Genomic DNA, 22,329 nt, shown 5'->3' with positions numbered 1-22,329 from the left:
CACACCCGACCGACACTCGTGCAGCAGGCATCCCCAAACATTCCATTACATCACACGCACCAGCATTCCACAACACATTCACTCTGGCTGAGCAGCAAGGCAGGGAAGTAGGAAGGATGCATGGCACCAAATACAAGATACCACAGTAAGTTATCTGCTCTTACACAAGGCAGGCCAGCAGGAAGTGCACTATGCAGGACCGTCATTAGGAGATGAAGGGCATTAATCAGAAATCAGCAAGCCTTTCCTACCATTCTCAAATTACAGAAGCAAAAAAGGGGGGAAAACACCACCAGCATGAAACTGAACGGATTCACTTCAGAAAGCAACAATAAAAAAAACATCTGAACCTTTAACAGACACAAAACCCAGCCATGAGCACCTCCCTGTGCTGACATGCCACCCCAGCCCCACTGCTTCACCCCACGGCACACGCCGTGCACTTTAGAAATTATCGGATTGGTATATTTATGATGGATGCGCTGGGTCTGTTTTGGGCGATATTCTAGGTCACACCCGAACAAGCCTTTAAAACACACAGTCAAAGGAGCAAGAGACTTTTACTCTTTTACTTTCTAAAATATCAAAAAGCTGCTCTGTCAGTTTCAGCTTCATCAATGTATTACTTGTTTTATTACAAAAGCACACCTTTTAGGTCTCGCCTAGGCAGCACTTGCGCTGTCTTGTTGAGACATGCAGTATATACTATAGCGTGGAACCTTTGTTTAAGCTCCGCCTACTCTCCGCACATCTTTTGTATTGGTTAGGTCCTAAATGAAGCCTTCCCATTGGTTTTAGGCTGGTTAGTCCCTCCTCCTGATGGCCATGTTGTCATTTGTGTCCTTCCATGGCTATCGGCCCCGCTACTGTAAACACTATTTTGTTCCCGTGCCTCCCCATTCCCTCCAGCAGTCCATGAATTCTTGGTACACCATCACCCCCGCACTTCCGTTAGTGCCTTTTTGCCCACCCGTACTCCCTTTTAAAATGTAATAGGACTCGCGTAAATGCGAGATCTATTGAATTACAAATGCTTGTTTTTAAAGTTGTGCACAGCGATGCCTTATATCATATCCATGCGTGCCAAAAGTCAGGCAGCAGTTGCCGGACCAGCAGGGCTTGGCTGTGAAGTCTCCTGAATGAGATCCCGGCGTGGGGATTCCCCCATGCTGTGGGAGGAAAGCGGCAGCCTACCCCGCATTGATGCCCCTTTGAACGGGAGTCTACCTCGCATTTGGGCTCATGGAGAAGTGGGAGCCCAATCCCCATTTGCGAGCATTAAGAAGCGGGATCCCACCCCGCATTTGTCAAGAGCCACCGAGATCGGCCAGAACTGCAGCCTTGAGTAATCCGGAAGTCTGGCAGGGCTGCCTGACGTTGGGCGGAGCTTATAGCCCAGCAGAAGAAGTTCCCGTTTGCCGGTGAGTGGAGGAGGAGTCCCGCGGGCTCACTGGACCCGAGGAAAAGGAGACCGGCGCCTCGCGGGCTCCCTGCCAGAGTCCTACGTTCCAGATAGAAGAGCCCCCAGACGAGGAGCTCGACCGGAGCCGAGGGCTCCCAGTGCAGAGCTTCCTCGCGTTGGACGAGACCGAAGATTCAAGGAGAGTCCCGGTGAGTGGGGCTGGAATTTGCCAACAGTTGGTGCTGGGTGCCGTGCACCGGGAGGAGCCCAGTGAACGGAGCTCCCTGAGGCACTATTAGTGCCCGTTCAGATTTCTTTTTGGGGGCAATTTTGTGTCTAGAAGCCCAGTGGCGGCTCAGAAGGCACTGCAGTGCCAAAGGTTATTCTTCAGCTGCACCGTAGGAGCATAGGCAGCTGCAACGTGGGGCCACTTCCTTTGATGAGGATACGGAAGGGGTGAGTTGCACCCCCCCCCGTCCCAGTGCGTATAGCACATTGCTTTTGCTGCATTGGCAGCCAAAGGGCCAGTGAACGTGAGCTGAAATGGTTTAGTTTTGTGGTAGTTGTTTAAAACATTTCTTTTGTGGTGGATACCCCTCAAAGTTTTCTACTAAACAACTAGATTAAGCACCATTTGACTTGTAGCTTGTTCTTCGTGCTTGGTTAAGTGTTTTTATTTTATACCGTGTGCGTTTCATTGAATCTTGCAACTTCCTTTAAGTTCGCATTTAGAGCATCTTGTGCTTTGTAATATCGAACTCAAGGGGAAGAGCATTTCACACTAAAACCTGGAGATGGTGATTCGCACGCCTCCCTGCATCCTGTCGTGAGGTACATTAATGCATGCTAAGGGCTATTATTGTCTCCTGTGTCCAGCTATCCACACACTGCCTGCCACCCATACTACCTACCTCCTCCATGTCCTTCTGCCCACACAGAGGTTGGTCCATAGAAATTGTCCTCCACGAGCACCCGTAGACAATAATATTTTTTTCAAATCTTGTATTGTCACTGATATGACCACCAAAGGCCCTGATTCTATATTAAAAACAGAGCTTTGGACTATACCATTTGCAGCTGAAAGGTAATATTTCTCTCCATGTGTTCCCATACCTGGCGTGTCACACAGTTTGGGGCTCATTTTCCCTCCATGTTAAAGAACAGGCGATGTTTCAGCCCCCAGGCTAATGTGCTGCAAAGCTAAATACATATAAGGTCCCAAAGGCGAAACCGATGCATTGCAAATGCTTGTTTCCTTTAGGTGCAATGAATTAACAGCGAGTTGTTTTTCAAAATATCAGTATCGCAATTATGGATTTAAGTTGTTACTAAAACTCAAAATCATTTTGGGGAAATGTTTCTATCTTTGGGAAAGTAAATATTTTCTCAACGGTTATATAGAATATTTTCCATAAAGAATTCAACGTCATTGGGGTTCCCTGGCTGCAGACGTTGCTGGACGTTCCCCTTATTGGGGATACCTTGCACAGCTGGGGTCACAAGGCCACATCAGTGGTACACTCCAGAGGTCCAGTCAAGCGATTTCCGTCAGGCACTCTTCTGTCTGTCCCACAGTAGCGTCCATGCAAAGATCACTCCAGGAGGCAGAGGGCCAGAAACCTTGGATTCAGTGGGACACGGGAAACAGCACTCAGTAGTAATGTCCAGGCAGAGTTGTACTTTAAGAAAATGATACTTAATCAAGTAATTGTATCAACAGCACTGTTGAAGCTCATACACACATAAAATGTCTAGACCCCCCAGTGTCATCCAATAAGACCTTTGTGTCAACTCGGGGCAGGTAGGCGACAAGGTTGTTGGAGCCAAACTCCTGGTGTTAGGCTCAGGGCAAAGGGGATCGGTTTAGCACACAAAGTGCACCTGCAGCAGCAGCTGGGTGCAGGGTGCTGTTGTTTTCAAAGGGGATTTTCGGTTTTGGTTTTCAGATGCAGGCTCGGTCCAGGAAGACTTCCAGAAGGAACCAACAGCTGGGCAGGTACGTTGAAGGGCTCAGGGACGTAGGTGCATCTCGGGTTCTCTTCTCTAGGGCGCAGGGCGGCTGGATGCAGGGGTGTCTTTTGAGGTCAGATTTCACCTTACCGGGCGACTGGTTGGAGGGGATCTCCGCGCAGGAGCTGCGTGCAGCGTCGAGGGGTCAACCCACAGTGGAGCTCTGGGGGACCTCGCTGGGACCGGTGGGCCACTCGAACTAGGGCCATAGGCGACGGGTGCAGTGGTGGTTCCAGGCGTCGGGTTTCTTTTTTCTCAGCAGGCTCGGAGTCTTTGTTTGGTGTTTCGTCTGAACAGAGCTGCTGTTCAAAGGAGATCTGGTTTTTGTTGAAGGCAGTCAGTCCTCCCAGGGGTTCTGGAGGTCGCTGGCTGTAGGATCAACATATTTTTTGGCACAGGATCTCTGGAAACTGCAGACGGGTTGGTTGGGCTGGGGCCAAGTCAGGTGTTCTCTGCAGTCTCCTCTGCTGGGCGTCTTCTTTCGTCCTTTTTCTTCTTAGATTGCGGGAATCTGCCTTCTTGGTTCAGGGCTGTCCCCTAAATACTGTATTTAGGGGGCGTTTTAGGGGTCTGTAGGTCAGTAGCCAATAGGCTTCTAACCTTTGGGTGGTCACACCCTTGGTGTGCTCACCCCATGAGGGGGAGTGAGCACAATCCCTAATCCTGATTGGGGAGTGCCTGCCATCCGCAAGATAGGCACTAAAGAGAGGGCTTCATCTCACCAACCCCACCTGAGGGGTGGAGTTGGCAGAGGTGGGCACACCTTCTGGGATGGCTAATTTTTCCCGCCGAAAAGGAGGGGAGACAGGAAGGGGGCCTGCTCCAGATAGCAGGAGTGGCTGGGTTCACGTTACAAAGGCTGCCAGGCCCTTGAAGCTCCCCTGCCACAGATGGCTCTTCCGGGCCTGGGGGAGGAGTGAATACCTCCGGCCAGGAAAGGCTTTGTTTCTGGGCTCAGGGAGCGAAGTCTCCCAACCTAGGGGTCCAGATATAAGTCTTGTGGTGGTAAGCTGGTATTTACCAGTCAGGGAACCCATCAGAGGCTGGTCTGTTTCAGTGGGCATCTCTAAGATGCCCTCTGTGTGCATTTTTCATTCAATCCCACACTGGCATCAGTGTGGATATACTGTGCTGAGACGTTTGATATCAAACTTCTCAGTTTTAAGTAAAGCCATTATGATGCTGTGGAGTTTGTGATGACAAACTCCCAGCACCATATCCTCTTCTGGCAGCGCTGCGCTTACAGTGCCCAGGAATGGACCTGGGTACTGTAGGGGTACAGGGCCCATGCACCTGTACCCTCACCACTGGCATAGGGCACCTAGCTAGAGGGGTGACTGATGTATGCTAGGGCAGTGGTTTGTGGGCATGGCACACAGGGATGTGTGCCATGTCGATTCTTCACTTTGTTCTGCACCTAGACACTCCGCCTGCAAGGGCAGTGTGTGGGTGCCAGGGTACAGAACCTCTAAGGGTGGCACAATAGGTGCTGCAGCCCTTAGGGGTCTTCTCTGGTCAAGTGCCCTGGGTACCTGTGGTACCATTTTCCAGGGGCACACCTGTGGCCAGAGATGCCAATTGGGTCAGGTTTGGGTAAAGTACACAAGCCCTGGGAACCTGATTGGCGTGCGGACATTTGAAATCCACGTCTGACGCTGCAGTAAGTATATAATCAAGGAAAGGTTCAAACTCAATATGGGGCTTGATGTCAAGGAATTCACTAGTTCCTTGACATCAAGTAGCCCCAGAAAGCATCCTTTAGCGTGTCCCTGGACAGTCGTGGCGTGCGGGCATTATCAAGCCAGTAATCCCTTGCTCATTGCACCATCAGGATTCAAGCAAGCCGGGCCGAAGACGGCTGTAATGCCAGAAACCGGTCCCCGGAAGCTTGTTTCCTTCCCAGTGAAAGAATTGGCTTGGTAGTTTGGTTTGCCCTGTTCCCATCATGCACTGGGACAGGAACAGACTAATTTGCATATAGCCAGGTTCTGGGATGGTGCAGTGAGCTAAAAAACGGTGTTGGATCTAGCCCTGATCTCTTGACTTGGTGAGAGTATTCTGCTTAATTCAGAAACTCTGTCCATCACCACCCCTTGTTGTTTAATTATTTTGTCCACCATAAGCGTGGAAGGGTATACTCAGATGTGAGTCCCTTGCTCATTGCACCATCAGGATTCAAGCAAGCCGGGCCGAAGACGGCTGTAATGCCAGAAACCGGTCCCCGGAAGCTGGTTTCCTTCCCAGTGAAAGAATTGGCTTGGTAGTTTGGTTTGCCCTGTTCCCATCATGCACTGGGACAGGAACAGACTAATTTGCATATAGCCAGGTTCTGAGCTGGGATGGTGCAGTGAGCTAAAAAACGGTGTTGGATCTAGCCCTGATCTCTTGACTGGGTGAGAGTATTCTGCTTAATTCAGAAACTCTGTCCATCACCACCCCTTGTTGTTTAATTATTTTGTCAACCCTAAGCGTGGAAGGGTATACTCAGATGTGAGTCCCTTGCTCATTGCACCATCAGGATTCAAGCAAGCCTGGCCGACGACGGCTGAAATGCCAGAAACCCGACCCCGGAAGCTTGTCTCCTTTCCGGTGAAGAATTGGCTTGGTAGTTTGGTTTGCCCTGTTCCCATCATGCACTGGGACAGGAACAGACTAATTTGCATATAGCCAGGTTCTCAGCTGGGATGGTGCAGTGAGCTAAAAAACGTTGTTGGATCTAGCCCTGATCTCTTGACTGGGTGAGAGTATTCTGCTTAATTCAGAAACTCTGTCCAATACCACCCCTTGTAGTCAAATATTTTGTCCACCCTAAGCGTGGAAGGGTATACTCAGATGTGAGTCCCTTGCTCATTGCACCATCAGGATTCAAGCAAGCCGGGCCGAAGATGGCTGTAATGCCAGAAACCGGTCCCCGGAAGCTGGTTTCCTTCCCAGTGAAAGAATTGGCTTGGTAGTTTGGTTTGCCCTGTTCCCATCATGCACTGGGACAGGAACAGACTAATTTGCATATAGCCAGGTTCTGAGCTGGGATGGTGCAGTGAGCTAAAAAACGGTGTTGGATCTAGCCCTGATCTCTTGACTGGGTGAGAGTATTCTGCTTAATTCAGAAACTCTGTCCATCACCACCCCTTGTTGTTTAAGTAACCCCCAAGGCCAAGATAAGACACGGTGTCCTTGGCATAACTTTCCATTACCCACTGCCTTTGTGCTGTATACTTTTACTGATGGTGCGATGCGCCGAACTTTTGAAGACTTGTATAGTCTCAGGAATGCCGATGCTTGGTCGGTTAGACTCGGGCTTCTTTTTTAACTAGGGTGAACCATGCAACGTTCTTGGTTAGTTTAATTCAAAGTTAGTCCAACTCGTAACCTTATCTAGGGAATTTCCTTCAAGCATGATAGTGCCTCTGTCAGATCTGTGAGAGTTGACGGTCCTAAATGTATTTTTGGAGTAGTTTATCACCAGTCCTCGGTCGGCACAAAATTCTGTGAATCCATCCACCAGGATATGTATGCCAGCCGGGGTTTCAGAAACCAACAAGGTTTCATCTGCGAAGGAGGAATCTTCCGTCGGGCCACCCGTGGGGCATCACTCTCACAGGCCTCAACATAGGCAAGTGCATCGTTAAGATAAAGGGAAAATAATGTTGGGGCAATTACACAGCCCTGGCCGGCACCTTTGTGCACCCCTATGCGTTTTGTTAGCTCCGGCATAGTCTCATGATGCAAACACTAGGATGTACAAATGGTCTGGACGGACTTCATTTTTCTTCAAGGTGTCTCATAGATTATGGCAGGGAACAAAGTCAAAAGTGTATCTTAAAACAACAAATACTGGATATAGATGTGACTTCTGGAGAACACAGGATCCTCAAACCTCATGGAAAGCGTACGTACCTCTTTTGATATAGGTGTCATGGCCTACTGCCCAGACGGGCTTTGAGGCAGCTCTCAGTCACACTATACAAGCCTTTTTACTCACTCAGAAGGTTAATTTAGACATTGTGTGCCATGACACATGGCTGGAAGAGCGAACGAAAACAAGCACGCATCGGCTGGAAGAGCGAACGAAAACAAGCACGCATCGCTGGGAAAGCAAACGCAGAGAACTGTCGTCCAGGCTCTTGTGAACTCCCGCATCGACTATGGGAATGTGCTTTATCTTGGGGCCGATAAGGCCACTATAAATAAGCTTCAGGTGGTGCAAAACTCGTCAGCTCGTTTATTATGTAATGTACCCTGGAGATCTTCCGCAGCTCTGGCTCTGCGTGACCTTCATTGGCTTAAGGTCCCGAATCGTGTAAAATTTAAAACCTTATGCCTTCTCTTTAAAATCAGACAGGGTTCTGCCCCTAAATACCTACAGAACCTGGTTCAAGTCTATAAGCCTGGTATCACTTTAAGATCTTCCACTAGTGGCGATTTTTCTGTTCCCAGAATTAAACTGGCCAAAATGGGTGGCCGCTCGTTTTCTTATCTTTGCCCAAAGATGTGGAATGCTCTTCCGCCGGCCTTGAAAGCCGAGACTGATCTCCTCCCTTTTCGTAAAAAATTGAAGACCCTTCTGTTCAATTAATCCCTCTGCACTGTTTGTTCTGTTTTGGGCCTTTTGCTAGTTTTTCTTTCTTCTATCTATCCCTGGCGCCGGGAAACCCATTGAGGGTAGCTGTGTGCAATATAAGTTTAAATAAATAAAAAATAAATAAAGACACACCAGCATCGGCTAGGAAAGCAAATGCAAACACACCAGCATCGGTTGGGAGAGCAAGTGCAGACACACCAGCACCATCGGCTGGGAGAGCAAACGCAGACACACCAGCATCGGCTGGGAGAGCGAACGAAAACAAGCAAGCATCGGCTGGGAAGAGCGAACGAATACAAGCAAGCATCGGCTGGGAGAGCGAATGAAAACAAGCACACATCGGCTGGGAAAGCACACACAGACACACCAGCATCGACTGGGAGAGCAAACGCAGACATGCCAGCATCGGCTGGGAGAGCGAACGAAAACAAGCAATCATCGGCTGGGAGAGCCAACGAAAACAAGCAAGCATCGGCTTGGAGAGCGAAGAAAACAAGCAAGCATCGGCTGGGAGAGCGAATGAAAACAAGCAATCATCGGCTTGGAGAGCGAACGAAAACAAGCAAGCATCGGCTGGGAGATCGAACGAAAAGAAGCAAGCATCGGCTTGGAGAGCGAAGAAAACAAGCAAGCATCGGCTGGGAGAGCGAATGAAAACAAGCAATCATCGGCTTGGAGAGCGAACGAAAACAAGCAAGCATCGGCTGGGAGATCGAACGAAAAGAAGCAAGCATCGGCTCGGAGAGCGAACGAAAACAAGCAAGCATCGGCTGGGAGAGCGAGCGCAGACACCTTTCACATCACTGCTCCACATTATTAGCGATGACCTCTGGGTGCTCAAAAGAAGCACAAGAGTAATCAAGTACTATGTATAATACTGCACATCTCTGGACAATGAACCTGGCACAGAGCACAGTGCAGTCAGACAGTCAGTTCATTGATTTGCTTCATGGCTCTGGAGAAGATGGTTTCCGGAAACCCTTCACACCCAGGGCCCCCGAGTAAAACTGAGGACAGAGCTGCTTAGACTCAAGCCAAAGGGATGCCTATGACCGAGGAAAACAACCTTTTCAAAGCAGCAGACGCTGCACCAGAGGTTTTGGAAGAAATACACAATTGTATAAAACTGTACATATGTTATATCTAAAAAGTGTCACATCTATACTGTAGCGAGTGTTGGATGAAGGGAGTTATCTACCAACACCAGATGAGGGACTGCTTTTATGAAGGTGACAAAGAGCACGAAACAGACTTGTGACGCTTAAATAACAGTAAACTCAACCTGAACATCACCAAACTGCCCCAACATGTTTTGGTGTTGCTTGTGTTCCCCTTCAAAAGGAACAGGCTACGCTGTCCACTGTGGACGGGTCCGCTGGAACCAGCCCAGAATGATTTGCATATGGCAGTCCCTGTCTGAAAAGGGAACGACGAGGACGAAGTGGTCCCGCACTGTCTGCAGGTGGTTCAAAGAAGTTCAAGCATTTCCATCCATCCCTCTCTGAGTGAATCACTCTACGGGATGCGCTTTTGCCAGGATACTGCTCCCTTGATCGCTGTGCCACGCGGATCCCACAGGTCCCAGTGGATGAGTGTGGCTCACCGATTAGAGCGGCAGACCCTGAGGCAGCGGTCTGGCCCGGGACCAGGGTTCAATCCCCGTCGCGGCAGGGTCTTGGGCTCAATGTCCTCGGACCCGATAATTCTTGCCTCGGTGCTTACTCTAATCATGGGTTCAACTCTGAAACTCTGGGCAAAAGCTTGCCTTAATCGCCACACCGGCCCTAACAACGCTAGGATGCCTGGCTTCACCTTGGGGGTGCCCAGGAGTGGACACCTCACAGTACCAGGCCAGGTACAGCGCTTAGAGACCCCTTGGTGATAGGCGCTATACAAGTGCAAATTACATTTACATGAGAAACAGCACGGCTAAATCTAGCCCGTGAAGCACATGCTCCTGTGTAGAGGAGACGCGTCCGAGTGGTTTGGGTTCGCGTGTTCCTTTGTAGAAGGTCAATGATGATCCGCGGACGCTGGACTGAGTCTAGTCGTACAGTGGCCGAGATCAATTCAAGCTTTCCACCTCTCGTATCTTTAGTCTGCTCAGCGCGACGCCTGAAGCGAGGGAATGATCAGATCTTGGCCCCGTAGTCCACTGTGCCACGGGGCTCCTGTGCCATGGGGCTCCTGTGCTTCGTCTTTGCTTTGGAGGGCAGCCTTGGCAGGCCCATACCATTCTAACCAGGGCCAGGGGTGATTTCATATGGGTTTAACCCTGCTGTAGGGATACAGCCGACAGGAAGGAACATCTGAGATGCACTGAAAGTACCAGAGGTTCAGTTCAAGCATCACCATCTCTCACGTGTTTCCACTATCATGAATCGTCTAAGAAAATATCTGTGTGCCGGAAGAGGGAGGAACAAAAGCTGCAATTTACATAAGTAAGGATAACTTTGGCTGCCGAGACCCAATGTCTGCTTCCATTCAATCACCTACCCCGTGCTGTACCACCGTCTCTGGAAAACGTCTAAGAAGCAGCAGCAGCATCTCGGCTCGCTCCAGGGTATTGAAGCACTGTTCCGTGGCCTTCAAGAGCATCTCACATTGAACTCGACCCGGAAGAGTCTCAAAGAGGCCTGGAAAACACAGGCAATACTTAAAACGAAGGAAAATGGACATAAAATACAGCTGAAAACAGATGACCTAGAGCAAGAAAGAAAAACAATCCTGAGGACACAGAAGATTGGAAAACTCAAAGTTTTGTGCGTGGAATTGGGGGTATTTTAAGTGATAGAAATTCCTTATTGTTACAAATAAACTACAGTAGAGATCACAATACAATGTATTTAATTATGACAGAGACATCATTCTTAACTTGCTGCCCACCGCCACCACTCATGTGCTTAACTCTTACCTCGAAGAAACAGAGTTTGTTTGTCCTGCGAGTCGTTCCTGAGAGCTGAAGTAATGACACTGATTTCGCGCCACACAACAGGCTGTTCTGGAAAGTTTACAAACCTACAATACAGATATTAGTGAGAGAATTAACTAAACCCAATGCAAAAAAACTGCTTGACCATAAAAAAAGGAAGATAGAACACATTTTGACAAACGTCTGAAGGGAATTAAAATCCTTAGAAGTTGGAGCTGTAAAGGTCCTCCAAGCTTTTGAGATAACCAATGTCGCAAGCCTTTAAATCATGCGTTTTTTATGACACTTTTTGTGTGAGTCTTTGGGACACTCACTCTCAGACATTCAATGAGGTGTCGGAGTTTGAAGTGCATGGACGCGCCCAAGAGTGGTGGTAGAGATGCGAACCTATAAATGAACGGAGTGTGACATTGTCCTTCGACCACTGACGCATTTGTGTGCTGTGGTTCTTAGCGACAAAAGGCTGAATTCTCCTGCTCTCAAATCTAAGTGACCGGGGTAAACAAAAGCAAAAGTCGGGCAATCTTTCCAACATGACATTTGGGGACAAGTGAAGTGGAAAAGAATCCAGCCTTCTACGGATCTAAGAGGTTAGACAGCTGAGCCCCGGAGCAGACTCCTGCCAAAGAGCAAAGACTGGAAATAGCGACCGGACGGACATCGCAACCTTGCAGTACTCATGAAGACTCCCAAAAGCACCTCAAAAGACACATATCTAGGGAGAGGTGGAACTATACATAACAATCTAGCTTACAGAGGCTCTACAGTGCTATGTCTGACCCGCAGATGAGAGGACGGATACCATCAATATTAAGATATGGTTGGGCTACGATGATAGGAGGTCGAGATGCGCAGGGGGGGGGGGGGGGGGGGGGGGGAGTTATGACGCAAGTAATAATGCAACATGCCAGCGAGCGTCATCTTTTAACCATCAATCTTCACTGACAAATGCAAAATCCAAAAGAGTAATTAAAACATGCACACACAAAACACAAGACCCTACAACTTTGAGGATCAATGTCTGAGCCCAAATCATTTTACAGTAATTACACTGTAAGGTGGTATCGTTCAACATGAATTTGCACCCGATGTGCAAAGGGAATCTGTGGCCTGGAGATCCACAGGCCCGCAAATTGTAAGGACATATTTATGTATCAATCTTCTACTACTGAACACGCCTCAAGGAAAGCCTTGCTCAAACAGACTGCACAAGAGATCAATAGTACAGAAATGGTCGATGCATTATGTTCTAGTTTCTTGAAACGAAGGGGAGAGAGCTATGAGGAACTGCAAATATGAGATACCCACCAGGAAAGGTTCGAAAGGATTCACAACCTTCAAACTTAGTGCTGAGCAAATATGGATCCAACAACAAGCAAGTAGGACTTGCAACAAGGAGACAACAGCGATAGGGGAATATGTTAACAGGGTATGCAAGACAGTCCAGAGGAGACCAGTTACAGCTCCAACTGGTCTCCCTGTCAATCTCCGTAGAAGGGTAACCAATCATGGACGCAATGGAGCCAGGATTCAGCAGCAAGTCAAGAACCATGTGAAAGCCTCCTAAAACAAGGACGCTGTTTGACTCAGACTGCCTCACCGACCCGCGCAAGCATGGACTCCGTGATCTTTTTAAGCAAGTCTTGATTAGCTGGTCAGAGGCCAACACCGACCCACTACAATTCATTGTTCCTTACTTTTAAACATATGTTGGTGACCATCTCATATCCAAGGTCTAGGAACATTTCATCAGAAGTATCAGAACTGCATGTGTTATGTTGAAACAAAATATGTAGATGCTGAGAAAATTCAGAGATTTACTCCTCGTGCTATCTTACCGTTGCTAAAAAGATGCTTCACCAAGTTGACCTCAAGCGCACATGCATCGAGTCAGATACTCAATCTCTTCCCATATTTAAAGAGTTGCCTAGAATTCAATAAAAGCAGCGATGCTAGCTTGAGTGTAATGGACTTACATGTCATACAGAAGTCTGCCGGCTGAGGATGTCCGTTCCGCGTTCTTCTCAATGGTGTACATCTCATACTGAAAGAAAGAACACATTTCCACTCACTTACCACTGAGCAAGCTCGATTCTGTATAAATCTAACACAGATAAATTAAAATAAATGCTGTCAATGAATCGGTGCCTCTAAGTAGAGTCGAGAACCAACTAGCTCCTGTCCAACACTTAGCGGCCTCAGTCACCCCGGGTTCAATTAGGTGCTGTAGTGCAGTATTTTACAATAGATAAGCAGAAGCTGAGCACAACAAAACCAGGGGAGGGCCTGGAGGAAAGGGCTCGCTCTCTCCTGCCCATATCGTCAGGCGACCCCTCCATAACAGAACTCACCTCTCACTACAATACTACTAGGACTTCCATCCTGGACCAAATAGCCCCCATGAAAAATAAAAAAGAGTCAGGAACATTCCATCTAGATCGTGGTTCTGTCATATAGCTACTTCTTTTCTACATACTGTGTTAAGTTAGCATGAGTTTATTAAATGTTTGCACGCCGGTTTCATTCTTGCTTCACTTTTGCACACAACACATAATTGTTGTTTTAGCTTTCAACCCAGAAAGAAGAGCTTTGTGATTTGCTAGAGAAATAATATGTTATTGCTCTGATATCAGTTTTGTTCTGCACTCTGTCTGCACAGTGAGTGCTGAAGGCTACACGGATAACTTAACCCAGTGTTGTTGTAAGGTCTGATCTTCGCACGTCCATAGACATAACACACATGCTGCTGCCAAAATCTGGCTCTAGGCGAGTTTTATATTGTTGTGCTGAACGCACAAAAACACACTTGATGTGCTTCGCATGCAGAGAGCTGGTGGAAGGTGATGTGATCCTCCTGCCACTGAGACTTTAAGGTATGGGCCCGCCCTGCTAAAACCCAAATGAGACCTTCATAGATATAAAATACTATGCTAAATAGGGAGGGTGTGAATTAGACATTGTTAATTTCTATTCATTTCAGCATCTTAGTATGCTGTCACCATTCGCCTTTTATGGGCTGATAACTATGCTGATAACTTTGTTGCTTATAATATGTTTGCTAGTGTTATATAAGATACTGCGCTTGAGAACCATGCATTAGTAAATAAATATTTCAAATATGCACGTGTCCTCATTTACTCCACGTTCTGGTTTTGAAATGATTATATAACGAAAGAGTGTTCATGTGTTCCACGATACCTGAGGTATTTCAAGTTCATGTTCTGGTCTGTCTAAACATTGGGAGTTTGTTACAACCAATGAGACACTGTAGCTAGCTCGGTAAGGGGATTTTGGGTACTGAGGTGAGTTTTGGGCCATCCTAATTCACCGAGGTTCCAGGTCTCTATGCACAGTTCTGTAGAACGGAATTCCCGCTACATGGCGCCCAACGTTGTTGGCCTTATATCATGACACTTGAGTAGTATATCATTCAAACCTTAACCCCTTCACTGTCGTTTCCGGTAAACGGTGGTGTTGAAAAACCTACCTATTTTTGTAATAGGTCTTTTCAAGCTTGAATCTTTCTAAAAACGGTTTCCTTGAATTACTACCCAGTTGTGCTACAAAGTTTACTTTGTTTTTTCTAACTCCTGTGCTGTCATGGCCCAAGCCGTGGACATTCCGCAGCATAGTCGCATTGCGGTGCGAGATCATTTGCGGGCTTACAATGTTCCTCTTGAAGGCTTGGCTGTGATTATGGTGGTGAGTGCGGAACATGCTTACCCTTACGAACTTTTTTATTCGTGGGTGACATTTCCGGCGGTGGACGCAAATTCAGGCGTCTTCCACACGTACACTACCACGGTTGTACCTAATGAGTATACTCCGTACAGAGCACAGGAAGAACCTATTGATGTTTGGCAGCATGGAGTTTGGTTTGGTGGCACCCTACCCCATTCTTTAACAGCTCCGAGGTTAGGTACTTTGTCTATTCCAGGCGCTAGTTGGCCTGTTTTGGCTGGATTTACTCCTCATCCTCTACACGGCAATTGTAACTTGGGTGAACTGCGTCGACTACATGTGGTCGCGATTGCCGTGATTAGAGCCTTAGTGCATTTCATGGGCCGTAATCTTCTGGGTGGAGCCCCGGGGGGTGCGGCGCTTCCGGCAGGGTGGTTTGAAAATCAGCCCTGTCATGGTCAATGCCGTTATGGGCAAGAAGCCCCAGGAAAAGGATGATTTTGCTTTCTGGCTTGCCGAGAAATTTGACCAGCTGGAAGCTGTGTTTCCTAATACGACTCCGGGTGAAAAACACCGGATTCTTACGCTTAGTTTGCCGAAAGATTTGGCCCCTGAACTCGTTGACTGTGAGACCTGGGGTAAGACTTTTGCAGCGGTCTATGCTCGGTGCTACGGCACCCCGTCTATGTCCGTGCTGTCTTCAGTCCTTAAACGAGTTCAAGATGATCACGGACCTGAATCTGCGGTCGAATTGGGCATGCGCCTGTGTGGAACCTTTGATGTAGTTTGCGATCTGATCCTTGCTAATGTCAAGGGGGATGCAGTGAACTTTCAGGTTGCTAACGCGTTGGCGGCGCTTCCCGAGGCCGAGAAAGCCCGACAGTTAGCGAAGATTATTGTGGCGGCTTATAAAACCGTGGGTCGCAATAGTAAGGGTGTTAAGCCTTTTTCTGTTAAAGATAAAAAGCAGCCCCAGGAACAGACTTCGGAGACGGAAGTTCAGCCCAAGTCCAAAAAACAAAATTGGCCTAAAAAACAGAAACAGGGAAAGCAACCTCAACAACAACAAACACAGGTTTCTCGTCCTGAGGAAATATAAATTTTATGGTCAAGTTGTGTTCCCTAGCGCGTACCCCACCGTCTCCATGTACCAGCTTAAAGTGCATGTAACTTCCCTCCTGTGCCAGCTATGAAGACGCAAATACATTTGCGTCCAACGTCAACATGTCCTCTTTCAGATCCACCCTGAATGGATTAAATAGTCCGTTCCTAAGTATGCTATGCCAACGTCTTTTTGTAGTGTACCTTACATGTTTTTCAGCTCTGGCAAGGTAGGCCCTGAATTTCTGCCATCGAGCCTCTTTTTCTGGCTTCTGACTCTGAGAGCCCCAGCCCAGGCTGCCTCTGTACCCGTGAACTCTGACTTACTTCCAGCGCGGCCCACCGCGCTCAGCTCAGCCTGCTGCCTGCCAAGACTGACTATAACCTTCGAGTTATCTGTTCCGCTCCTCGAAAATACATTCCTGCCTACTAGCTTCAGTAAACATCCTCCTCAGCTGCAGAGCCAAAAGGCCGACCTGTCTAGTGCAAGTAATTCATAGTCTCTGTTGCCATGCTCCCATGGAAGGCCCCGTGCCCCCACGCTTCTCATGCAGACACTCAGGCGCATATACACGCATTCACAGTCAGTATAGAATAGCTTCTGCCCCAGAGACCTTTCCGTCCAGATAATATGGTTCCCAAACATCAGATATCAGATATGATAGAAGTACAAGTTGATCTGACATGCCAGACTTCTGTCTCTTTCCGTTAGTGTAAATGTCAAGTCCCTGCACCCTCCAGTTTCACGTCAATCACACGTCATGTAGCTGCGCGCGCATCCAAGCTTCCGATTTCTGCTGACATTGCAACATTTCTGTTAGTGCCACCCCTTTGTGACACTTACCTGTGACGTTCTCAGCACACACCTCCAGTTCACGCCTAGTCCACGCCTTCTGATTACGTACTAGTAACACGTGGATACTGTTATCTTGTCTTCTCTCAGCTGTTACGCCTACTGCATTGCTTCTTATGACATGAATTAAGTATATAAGCTATGTATTTGTCAATAAAATGTAGCGCGCGCTCTTACTATCCCTTCTTCCACCCCTGTGGTGGGAAGAACATGATATCTTGGTCATGACCATTCCTTTTGAGGAATAAAACCCCTAAGAACTCTAACACCACGGACTCTGGTTTCTTTCTTTCCGATTGAGTTATTATTGATTAAGTACTTACCTGCATAGAAATTAAGAGAGTAAATTATATATTTACGTCATTTTGGCGCCCGAACAGGGACCCCTCCCCCACCTCACGCGCCGGTTGGTGTGTTGCAAGCTCTGTCCCCTGCCATCAGTTAGATGGAAACTACGCGTACCGGCAGGATTTCCTGCATCTCCCTCTGACCCACGGAGGTGACGAAGACTGCGATCAGTACCCAGACGAGGCGGTGAGGAGTGCGGAGGATCCCGACCAGAGCCTAGCCGAAAGAAGCAAGGTCCGAGGTGTCAAGAGGCCCACCAGTTTTCCGAAGTTTTCCGAAGTTTCCCGAAGTCGAGCCGAGTCGAGTCCAGTCCAGTCGAGTTTTCCGAGGCCTTCTGTTTCCGTGCTTCCCGGTGAGTACCATTGCTGGGACGTATCTAGACGGGTTTGGGTACACAAGTCCGGTCTGCACTGTTTTTTGGCAGTGTATCTGTACTGTTTAGCAGTATATCTAGTATTCTGAATTTCTGCACTGTTACACCAGTGTATCTGTACTGTTTAGCAGTACATCCAGTATAGGGGGTAGTCATCTATGTCTCAAATGTCTTTTCATGTGATTAATGTCGTGGTATGAATGTGACCGTTTTAATGTGCATTATTGTGTTTCTTGTATAAACTAGCTGTATCCAGTATTAAGTAGTTAGGATTGAGCATTCAGTACCAAGTAAACAAGATGCCGTTTTTCAACAAGTTAAAGCGGATAGGAACTAGGAAAGGGATACTAGAGGAAGAAATTCCTATCCCCCCTAGGGACACTCCAGGCAACTTTATGTACCACAAACACGGCATAGATGCCATATTATATCTAGATTTATGGGCTGACTATACTAAACATCTAGACGAAAGACACAGATGGCCTGTTACCGGAACATGGGATGCCGAGTGCATCATGAAGGTGGAGGAAGTACTATGGAAAAAGAAAGCCAGACAATCTCAGAAAGACGCCATAGAGTTTTGGCGTAAGGAATCACATAAGCGTGCTGAAAAAGCACTACGTAGAGAAGACAGACTTAAAGAATCAGACAAGGCCCAAGAAAACGAGTTAGTTACCGAGGGGATCCGAGTAAAAACAGAACAAGTAGACCGCGCACGAAATAACCTTGTGAACGGTATGTATCTCGCGGCTGAGGGTTCGCCTGAGGCCATTTCTGAAATACCGAAAAACCTACCGCCACCATTAGTTCCAACTAAAGTAATGCATAAGACTACTAAAGACATATTCCTGAATTCCTATCTAGAGGATGTAGCACCTGCTTACACCAATCTGCCTGTCCGCACCCTGCCTAACGACAGGGACGGGGGTGGTAACCCGCCCCAAAATCCTATTCCGCCAGTACCACAACAGAATGCTCCACCACCCCCACCACTTCCCGCACCTAAAGTTGATTTACCGAAACCACTTCTACCTGATCCTACTAAAAGACAAGTTCAAGTTCAGATACAGACTCCGCCGAGAGATAATGCCCAAGCTTCTGCCTCAGGGGGTGCGGCAGGGGGTCTTCATACACCGCCATTGACACACAGGTTACAGCTCAGGGACTTTCGGAGTCCTTTTACGTTCAAATCACCCCGCCTTGACGCATTAAAGGAAAACCTTTCAGTTTGCAGATATGATCCAGTACCCGGTAAAGACGATATAATGATGTTGGCATCACTACGGTTAAGATCTGCCACTGATTTCCTGCTGTGCTATGCAGGAATGAAGGACCGCCTAGATAGAATATATGAGTTTATTCAGACCGGGAAAGACCCGGACAGTATTCAGGAAGCCATGGAGCGTCAGAAAGTTGACGTTCAAGCACAGATACTACGTTTTTTCATAAATTGCCTAATAAGAGAACGAGACAGGCCTGGAACAGATCAGAGTGAATTGGATGCACTAAACAGATGGGGTCAAAATATAGCTGACGGAAAACATGACAAGGGGACTTGCATAGCCAGTATGTACAAGAAAATCAGAAAGACAGTAATAGAAATACACCAAAAAGAGAAAGAAAAGGCTTCCTCCGAGGAGGAAGAAGAACTTGAAGAACCAGAAAAGACTACAGATACTATAGCGTATGTAGGTAAGGGAACTTACCTTAGGAAAGGTATCCGTCCGGAAAGCAAGAGAGTTTTTCTCTCTGCCTTAACAAACCCAAATTCTGCGGAACATCAGTTCCAGGAAACCGATAAAAGACTCAGAGACCGAGTGGGGTACCACATACTCAATTCGATGGATGAACAAGAACTAGCCCGGTCAGCCATATTATGGGCTGAAAATCCGGATATGTACAATGATGACACAGTAGCGCAGACATTTCTGAACCTCTCCCCAGACGAGCAGAAATTAGCAGGTGTATACATGATGCAGCACCTCCTTACGAAATACAGAAACCAACATTCTGATCCAGGTCCCTTACACGAAACATTAGAAGCACTACTCATGGATAGATGGAGAGGTCTCAGTACCAAATTAATACAAATAATTCTAGAACAACGACATAGATATAACACTTTCATAAGCTCTGAATATGTTCCCGCTCCGCCCCCAGAAAGGAAAACGTATCACATGCAATGCGTGAGTGGCATTGAAAGTCAGAACCCCTTACGAGAAGTACACCCAGTTATGGGTGCGGATCACCTCTTGAAACGTGTATATGTACACACGCCACTGACTAAGTTAGAACTGTTAGAAATGAAGAAACTAGTTCCGAGCCATGATAAAGACCCTGCAGGTTTTCACAGAGAGCTTAAAGATATGTTACTGATGGGGGATTACACGTATGATGATATCATGAAAATGTTAAAGGTACTGCTGCCCACGGGCATCTACGAGAAACTAAAAGAAAAGGAATGGGAGGTGGGAGAGAAAAAGATTGTATGGGCAGAAATAGAAGACGAAGAAAGCAAACGTGTCCCAGGGGTAGGCCTTGGGGACAAAACTAAAGCATTACCAGGTTTGATAGTACAGGTTCTGCCAAGATTATTGGCAACTAGAAAAGAAGACTGGGATGCAATCTCAGCATGTAAGCAGAAACCCGACGAAGATACTAGTGACTTTTATTCAAGATTCGAGAAATGTTTTATTATTAATAGTGGTCTTAAACCAAGTAGCGAGTCGTACCCGCATCTCTTTGTATCAAAGTTAGTTGAGAATTCCCTGTTAGCAGTCAAGAATCGTGTATACAAGGTCGAGAGTACATGGCAAGCAAATACGCCATCCCAGATGTTACAAATGTTACAATACCATCAGAATAGAATTAGAGAAGAACAAGACCAGGAACAAAAACGTATGAAAGACACGAAAATGAAAATGTTAGTAGCCCAGTCGGTCCATACCGACGGAAACAGAAAGGGTACGAACCAAACAGGTCACGTCGCAGGTCCCGTTAAAGGGACATGCAATTATTGCAAGCAGCCAGGTCACTACGTACATGAATGTCCAGTCCTGAAACATAACATAGCAACAGGTAAAACTAAAGAGAGACCGCATCCACCTAGACAAGATCAGGTCCAGCAACAGACCTCACAAAACGTACAGCCCATGCAGAGCACACAACCTATGCATGCCACATCTCATACAGCGCAGACAGTAGCAGTACCACAGCCCACTGCCACGACTCAACAGGTTTCTCAACAGATGTACCAGTATGCCCAATCTGCTTACCCTGAGTATCAACGATACACATGAAACAGCCTAGAGAGGGAATTTGGCTTGCCTCTTATTGAAATTCCTGTAGATCAAGAAGGTCCTTATGTACACAGTCAAGTATTGGGAAAAGACAGAAAGTTTTTAATTGACACAGGGACAAGCCGCACTACAATAAGTCATAATGAAGTCCCAGGGGCACCCCTCTCAGGCTCACAGAATGTTTCCCTTGGTTTTTCAGGACAGCCCATTGTAAATGAAGTATCAGAACCAGTACCATTGGCTGTGGGTCCATTATCACGAGTCACAGTCTTGTTACTTACGAACTCATGCCCAGAAAATCTGTTAGGAATTAAAACATTGAAGGCTCTAGGAGCTATAATCTGCTGTTCCCCGGAGGGAGTTAGACTCTTTCTACGGGATTTCAAGGGTCATTATGTGGTGCGAGAATTCGATGTCAGATTGAGAAATGTACCAGATCACCTGTGGGCAAAAGGCCCAACTGATGTAGGTTGTATGCATATCACACCATACCGTGTTACACTCAAGACAGGAGTTGTACTACCCCGAATCAGACAATACAAGTTACCGCCCGATGCTGTAGTGGCTTTACTGGAAATCATTGAAGAGCTCATTGCCCAAGGAGTGGTCGTGGAAACCGACTCCAATATCTGTAATTCACCCATCATTCCAATTCTTAAACGTACTGATCCCAATGCACCGCCAGTATATCGGCTGGTGATTGATCTTCGAGAACTGAATAAATGTATTGTACCACAGTACCCTGTGGTCCCCGATATCTCTTCCCTATTGACTGCTATTGATTCAGAAGTAACGTTCTTTACTGTAATTGATCTCAAGAACGCATTCTTTAGTGTACCTATTGATCCAGAGAGCCAATATCTCTTCGGATTCAGTTTAAATGGACGAAGCTTCAAATTTTCCCGCGCACCTCAAGGATTCACAGAAAGCCCCAGCATCTATAGTCAAGCATTGAAAAGACAACTAGACTGTATTCAAATGCCAGTTAACACCGCTTTACTGCAATACGTCGATGATCTATTGATCACCGCACGAAGTGAGCCCGAATGTGAACAAGCATCACTGACAGTTTTACATTTCCTGGCAGACAAGGGACACAAGGTGTCTCCTTCGAAGCTACAATTCTGTGTTCAGCAAGTTGTGTACTTGGGTCACTTGCTGTCCAAAGTGGGGAGGCAGCTCACTCCCGATCGCATTCAGTTAATTGTAAATATGCCACGACCCCAGACACAAAAGGAAGTGCGGGCCTTCATAGGCCTCACCTCGTACTGCAGACAATGGATTCCTCAATATGCATTTCTAGCTAAACCACTCATCCAGTTAACAACGCAGGAGGCAGCGACTTCGACTGTCCTCCCTTGGACTCAGGAACATACACAAGCCTTTGAGGAATTAAAGAAAACATTATGTCAAGCACCAGTTTTAGCGACACCATGTTACAGCAAACCGTTTACACTTTTTGTTACAGAACGTGATGGTACAGCATTGTCTGTCCTCACTCAAGACCAAGCAGGCTCACATAAGCCTTGCGCTTATTTTTCAAGTACATTGGATTCAGTAGCCCAGGCACTCCCTGCATGCTTAAAGTCAGTAGCAGCAACAGCGTTAGCAATAAGACAGAGCGATTCAATTGTTTTAGGCCATCAGTTAACAGTACAAGTTCCACACTCTGTAGAGGTTCTTTTAAACAGAACCCAGACTCAGCACTTGACCATAGCACGACTGACAGGTTACGAATTAACACTATT

The 22,329-nt window shown here is 47.2% G+C and overlaps 1 protein-coding gene across 2 annotated transcripts in view; it reads right to left on the bottom strand.

The window, feature by feature from the left end:
* Positions 1–22,329, bottom strand: part of INTS10 (integrator complex subunit 10) — a 216,223-nt gene that overhangs the window by 142,604 nt on the left and 51,290 nt on the right. For both annotated transcript variants that reach the window (XM_086959984.1, XM_086959985.1), the window contains exons 2-4: positions 12,903–12,970; positions 10,909–11,012; positions 10,491–10,630 (exon numbers count right to left, since the gene is read on the bottom strand). In XM_086959984.1, the coding sequence (XP_086816110.1) occupies positions 10,491–10,630; positions 10,909–11,012; positions 12,903–12,970 (312 nt within the window). The remainder of the gene's footprint in view (positions 1–10,490; positions 10,631–10,908; positions 11,013–12,902; positions 12,971–22,329) is intronic.

Source organism: Lissotriton vulgaris, chromosome 3_1 (assembly GCF_964263255.1).
Source record: "Lissotriton vulgaris chromosome 3_1, aLisVul1.2, whole genome shotgun sequence".
Taxonomy (NCBI): Eukaryota; Metazoa; Chordata; class Amphibia; order Caudata; family Salamandridae; genus Lissotriton; species Lissotriton vulgaris.
The sequence above is the reverse complement of the archived record's forward strand: the minus strand, read 5'-3'. Positions and strand labels throughout refer to the sequence as shown.